This window comes from Protomyctophum parallelum, assembly GCF_964188405.1.
Source record: "Protomyctophum parallelum genome assembly, chromosome: 1".
NCBI classification, from domain to species: Eukaryota; Metazoa; Chordata; class Actinopteri; order Myctophiformes; family Myctophidae; genus Protomyctophum; species Protomyctophum parallelum.
In genome coordinates, this window is record NC_139697.1 from 37,235,643 (window position 1) to 37,242,716 (window position 7,074).

At 41.3% G+C, this 7,074-nt stretch overlaps 1 protein-coding gene across 1 annotated transcript; it reads right to left on the reverse strand.

Moving 5' to 3' along the window:
- Positions 1–576: 576 nt before the first annotated feature.
- On the reverse strand, positions 577–1,881 carry LOC310872809 (zinc finger protein RFP-like; the record flags this gene model as incomplete). Its single annotated transcript, XM_083784958.1, has 1 exon — positions 577–1,881. One exon carries the CDS (start codon positions 1,879–1,881, stop codon positions 577–579), a length of 1,305 nt encoding a protein of 434 aa, XP_083641084.1.
- Positions 1,882–7,074: the final 5,193 nt, after the last annotated feature.

The following is a 7,074-nucleotide window of genomic DNA, read 5'->3' on the forward strand; positions in this document are numbered from 1 at the left end:
AACACTTTCCTGGGGGTCTTTATGAGTGTAATATGTGGTTTTAGATATTTTAGATTGTAGCATTGAGCCTGTTGGCTCTGATGTCATGGACACTGGGCTCACTTCCTTCCTGGACTACATGTCTCAGTAAGACAGCTCTCCCCCTATCCACAAGGAGGAGCAGTGCACCAAAGAATTATGGGAATTGTAGTCCAGGAAGGTAGTGAGACCAGTGTCCATGACATCAGAGACAACAGGCTCACTGCTACAATCTAAAATATCTAAAACCACATATTACACACATAAAGACCCCCAGGAAAGTGATCTAAAGCTTCTAAACGTCATTAACATATATTTTTTTGCAAAAAGGGTGAAGTGTCCCTTTAAGACAAGTGTAAATGCTGTGAATGTTATTGTGTATTATTCAATTAATCTAAAAAGTAAACTATGGAATTATCACTGCAGCAATACTTGCAGCCCTGCTTGAATATACAAATTAATTTTCTTATATTTTTTGTACAACAGACCAGCTCACAAGCTCACTACACATAGCAATGTGCACTTGTTCAGTTATTTTCTGCATGTGACTCCCGACACTTACGTGTGATTGACAAGAGAGATGATCAGGGGAGCAGAGTTTTTACCGTCCTTATAAAGATAAGGACTGAAGTGCGGATAGAGTTTATCAGTGAAGGTGCAGCCAGTGAAAGAGTAGAGATGAACTCTGTTCTCCACATCATAAAAGGAGACCAGACCCTCCTCGTAATCCACAAACACTCCCACTTTCTGGACCGTCTCTCTTACAGGGATGTGTTCAGCAGGGCCAGCAGCAGCCCAGTACTCATTTCCATTTCTCAACACTAAAGTCCAGTAACCATTACTGGGAGTCGCTGTGATTGTTGCCTTCCTATTGATGGACTCTCTGGCAACTCCTAAATCCCAGTCTGTCTTCTCTTTAACCTGAACCTCATAGTAAAACCTTCCTGAGGAGAAGCTTTGTTTCCCTAAGACACAGACACATGTAGAGAATCTCTCTTCGTTGTCTGGGAGATCTTTACATACGGCTCCATGGCTCACTTGTTTTCCATCCTCAGACAGGATGAGTCTGCGGTGTGCTGTGTCAGGGTCCAGCGTTATGTCCACTGCACATTGCTGGATCCTTTTCAGCTCAGCACCACACAGCTGCTCCATCTCTTGACTGAGTGTCTTCTCTAGTGTCTTCTGCAGCTGAGCCACAGCTTTCCTCACAGTCCCCACAGAAGACAGATGGACATTGACCTTTGTCCAGTCCTTGGTGGGTGGAGGGCTGCTGGTGGATGGGAAGTTCTGGAGGGGGTGGAGGACGGTGTGTGAGAGCTGCTCTAGCTCAGAGCTTCTCTTCTCTAACTGAGCAATTTCCTGCTGCAGCTCTTTAATGAAGCCTTCAGCCTGTTTCTCTGTTGTTTTCTGCTTCTCTTCAATCCCACCAATGAGCTCAGCCTGGCTTTTCTCAATACAGCTCATCAGAACAGCGAAGACCTGCACACTGTCTGCTATCTCTCTGTCTGCATCTTTCTTGCTGAGCTCTACTGAGTGTTTGACCTCCTGAATTTTCAGTTGTCTCTTCTGGATCATCTGCTGAAGTTCAGCCCCTGGCTTCCTTTCATATTCTTCTTTCAATCTGTGCCTCCTGAACTGATCAGCCAACTCTGCGAGAACATTATTAACATAGAGTTCTGGCTTCTGGTAGAAGGTTTTGTTACATAGTGGACACTTGGAAACATCCGTACTGTCCCAGAGCTGTGTGATACATGTTTTGCAGTAGTTGTGTCCACATGGAGTGGTGATTGGATCAGTGAACACATCCAGACAGATAGAACACAGGAAGTTCTCTTCAGAATGGAGACTGCTGGCAGACGCCATTTCTACACATTGAGAATATAAATGAAAATATAAGTTAAACGTATACCAACAAACTTCAATTATAAAATATAGTACAATATTTACAGTATGTATACTTTATTGAGAAACATCAAACATATTCAGACAAATAGAACAACCATGGAATTTAAGGAATTTTTCTTGTGTTGTGTATTGAAAATCATATATTTTCTGTAGGCTACTCACATGTCTGTCCTTAAGTCTGATACAATCCTGTTGAAGTGAGGTTTATGCACATACAGTACTGTAATATGACCTAAGCTGTCCCACTGCTGTGGGTGTGTTTTATTTGTGGTTATTATGATACATAATTGAGATGCCAGTTGACTTGTAAAAGTTAACCCCTCGCTAGACTCTTTCATGTAGTGCAGAAGGTTGGCAAATGCAGAATAAAAACAATGTAATGCATACCATATTTATTTTTTTTCACTGTTTTGTTTATTCAAGACTCAGGGTATACAGTAAATCAAACAAAATGACAGTATATGTGACACACCCATACAGAACATATCAAAGAAATAACATGTACATATATAAATGTTGTGAACACCATACACAAAATATTGTGGCAGCATCAAATAAAATAAAAAGTTGCATAGTCCTATGCTAACATGGAAGCGATATTGATAACCACATAACCTGAACCAAGTTTTAAAACAAAAACAAGACAAACACAAGACAAGACAAGACAAGACAACACGGCATGGTCATTGGTCACCCTTTCAAAACACAATGGACGTGGCAGTGCATCCACACATGGCTCCTAATAATAAATATACTGAACAACCCAGCTACGTCGGGAATCTAGCATGCTCAAATCCAGGATTAAACTCATTCAATCTGGAATATCTTGAAACTGCAAGTTATTTACTAGTGCGAGGAAAGGGCCCCATGTGTCCTCAAATTTGGATACCGAGCCTCTCAGGGTACATCTAATCTTTTCTAATTTAATAAAGTGGAGTACGTCTCTAATCCAGTGGAGATGGGTTGGGGGAGCAGAGGACTTCCATTTCATCAAAATTAGACGCCTAGCTAAGAGAGTGGTAAAGGCCACCAAGTGAGCTTCGTATTTTGACAGGAACAGATCAGGGGAAGAGATTCCGAAAATAGCTGTCATTACATTTGGTTCAAATGGTACCCTAACACTACTCGACATAGTGTCAAAGATCTTAGTCCAATACCTACGTAAAGAAGGGCATGACCAAAACATATGTATATACGTGGCAGGGGCCGAACGACACCTATCACACAGGGGATCAATATCACCATATATTTTGGATAACCTGACTTTAGTGAAATGCACACGATGGATGATTTTGCATTGGATTAGCCCATGCCTCGCACAAATGGAAGAAGAGTGGACAAGACGTAAAATATCTTCCCAATCACCATCTGAGATTTCTTCTCCTAAATCCTCTTCCCATCTGTTCTTAATATTTTCTATTGAAGTAGGCCGCAAAGAGAAAATACAATTGTACATAACCGATATTAGGCCCTTCGTGCTCGACAATGGGGTTAAGAAGGAATCAACCACAGTGGCCTCTGGAAGGTTTGGAAATACAGGGTTAAGGCTACGCACAAAACTGCGAATCTGAAGATATCGAAAGAAGTGTTGATTTGAAAGGGAATATTTCCCAGACAGCTGTTGAAAGGAGGCAAATACCTTGTCAATATACAGATCACTGAGCTTTGTAATACCAAGTGATGACCATAAAGAGAAGGCATTATCACTCAAAGATGGATGGAATAAAGGGTTTGCTGTTATTGGGGCAAGGAAGGACTGGGCCTGTAGACCAAAGTGACGCCTGAATTGATTCCAAATTTTAAGTGTGGATTTGACAATAATATTCTTAGAATAAGGGGTAAGAGAAAAACGAATAGGGGTATGAATAAGAGCAGCCAACGAGGCAGGCCTTACTGAGGAAGATTCCATCTCAATCCATGTTGGACGTAAAGGTGATTTCTCCAACATCAGCCAATGTTGCAAAATTCTAAGATTGGCTGCCCAGTAATAAAACCTAAAGTTAGGTAGGGCTAACCCACCCTGAGGTTTGGGTCTTTGTAATAATGTTTTACTGATCCTGGGAACTTTTTTATTCCAAATAAATTCTGAGATCATGCGATCAATTTTATCAAAAAAAGAGAGGGGGAGAAAAATGGGCAGGCACTGGACAAGATAAGAGAACTTTGGGAGAGAATTCATCTTGACACAATTAACCCGTGCAGCAAGAGATAAAGGCAATAGAGACCACCGTTCAAAATCTTCCTGGAAACGAGTCAGTAAAGTACCAAAATTATATTTGAATAAATCTTCAAACTTGTCTCTAATCTGAATACCAAGGTATTTAAAACCTTTCAGAGCTATTTTAAATGGAAAATTGCTCAGCGGGTAATTACGTGCGGCTGCGTTTAATGGGAGTAACTCACTTTTATCGAGATTCAGCTTATAACCAGAGATGAGGCCAAATGAGGAGAAAATATCAAGTATCGCCGGAATGGACGTAGATATGTCAGAAATATACAAAAGTAAATCATCTGCATAAAGGGATGTCCGCTGCTCAGTGCCATTTCTAACTATACCCGTTATGCGAGGGCTTGATCGAAGTGCAATAGCCAACGGTTCGATGGCGATATCGAACAGAAGCGGACTCAAATTACAGCCCTGCCTGGTCGAGCGATATAGGGGGAATTGTGCTGAACGGGTATTATTGGTCCTTACTGATGCAGTAGGAGATGTATAAAGCAGTTTCACCCAAGACACAAAGTTGACCCCAAATCCAAACTTCTCCAATGTACTAAAGAGGTACCCCCATTCCACACGGTCAAACGCTTTGGCTGCGTCGAGCGAGATAACAACCTCCGGGCTAGCTGAGGGGGCGGGGCTATATAGAACATTAAAGAGACGCCTGATATTAAAAAATGAATATCGATTCTGAACAAATCCTGTCTGATCCGGCGAAATTATGGTTGGAAGGACAGATTCAAGGCGCATAGCTAAGAGCTTGGACAAAAGCTTTAGATCCACAGATAGCAAGCTAATAGGACGATAGCTAGAACAAGATAAGGGGTCCTTGTCTTTCTTCAATAATAATGAAATTGAAGCCTGGGTGAGGGATGGTGGTAAACTATGTGAATTAAATGATTCCGTATACATATCAATTAGAATAGGTGCTAATTTCTCAAAGAACTTCTTATAAAATTCAACTGGATAACCATCTAAACCTGGGCATTTTCCTGTTTGCATACCACTAGCAGCCCTTCTAAGCTCATCAATACTGACCGGCCCATCCAGCTTCCGAGCTACTTCTGGACTCAATTTGGGTATGTCCAATAAATTGAAAAAATTATCATAAGCAGAGGGATCAGTGGTTTGCTCAGATGTATACAGGGAAGTATAAAATTGTTTAAATTGTTCGTTGATCTGCTTAGGATCTGTTGTTACACCAGCAGGAGTTCGAACTTGTGGGATCTGATGGGAGGCAGAGGCCTGTCGTAACTGATGAGCCAGTAGCTTGCTAGCCTTATCCCCATGTTCATAATAATTAGATCTAGATTTAAGTAATAAGTCCTCTACGTGAGCAGAGGAGAGTATGTCAAATTTAGCTTGGAGAGAAATACGTTCTTTATAAAGATCAGGTGAGGGTTGAGTGGAATGTATACTATCCAATTGACTTATTTGTTTAGCCAAACTACACATTTGCTGCTTCCTAAATTTACTCTCAAATGCGCTATACGAAATTATTTCACCTCTTAAATATGCCTTTAAAGTCTCCCACAGTAGGGATGCTGAAATCCCAGGTGTCTGATTGATCGAAATAAATAAATCAATTTGGCTATTAACAAAATTTACAAAAGTTTCACTGGACAATAAACGACTATTTAGGCGCCAGGGGGGAGGTGTATTATCATATTCTCGAAAATGCAGTTCAAGAACCACTGGAGCGTGGTCCGATAGTACTATTGCTTCATAGTTGCAAGAGTGTAACATTGGAGCCAATCGGTTATCCATCAGAAAATAATCAATACGGGAGTACGATTGATGAACAGGGGAAAAGAAGCTGTAACGTTTACCAAGTGGGTTCAAAAAGCGCCAGGGATCTAAGACATTGAACTCATTCATAAAAGCCTGAATGACTTTGGCAGACCTCGAGGGCACACTAGTTCTGGAAGATGATCTATCCAACTCTGGGTTAATCCAGGAGTTAAAATCCCCCCCCAATAGGAGGTAGTGTGTCGACATATCGGGTAATTTAGCAAACAATGTTTGAAAAAAGTTCTCATTATCCCAATTTGGACCATATACGTTAGCCAGGATGACTGGGGTGTTGTATAATGTTCCTGTAACAAACACAAATCGTCCACCCGGATCTGAAACAACATCGGAAGAAATGAAACCAATAGATTTATGAATCAAAATGGCCACCCCTCTAGATTTTGATTGGAATGATGAATGATAAACCTGGCCAACCCATCGCCGCCGTAATTTCACATGACTGGTACCTTTCAAATGGGTCTCCTGCAAGAAAGCAATACCTACATTCAGATGTTGAAGGTGATGAATCACCTTGGAGCATTTCAGTGGTTGATTTAGACCTCTGCAGTTCCAGCTACAGAACTTGAGCATACCTCCCGACTGCGGCACAGCACTAGGTTGGGTCATACAGCAAACATAGGGATGAAAAATGCCTGAGAACACATGCTGGATGCAAAGCACATAAAATACAACATAACAAGACAGGGCGACCAAGCCAAGAGGACAAACAAACAACAAAACAAATAACCCTCCCTACCCCCCACCCCCCTCCCTCCCCACGCTGAAGCATCCCCATTAAAGAGACACGCGCAAAATGACTGCTATAACCCTTACAAAAGCCAACCTATGGTGGTGCGTTGGTAACGGGGATCGATGAAGTGTCCAGCGAACCCGACCCGACCCCCCTTCAATTGAAAGAACAAAAATAAAAACGGCTTGTATAAAAATAATGAATTAGAATAGGTGATTTGATCCTTGTTAACGATCAATGCTGCCGGTGCAGCAGATTAGAGCTGTCCAAGTGCAACCAAAACCCAACCAAACTGAACCAGAAGGCTGGTATATGAATCCTAGCATGAAATGTCTTTGATTTGTAAACAAACAAAAGTATTAATATTACAAATAACAAATGAAATAATAAT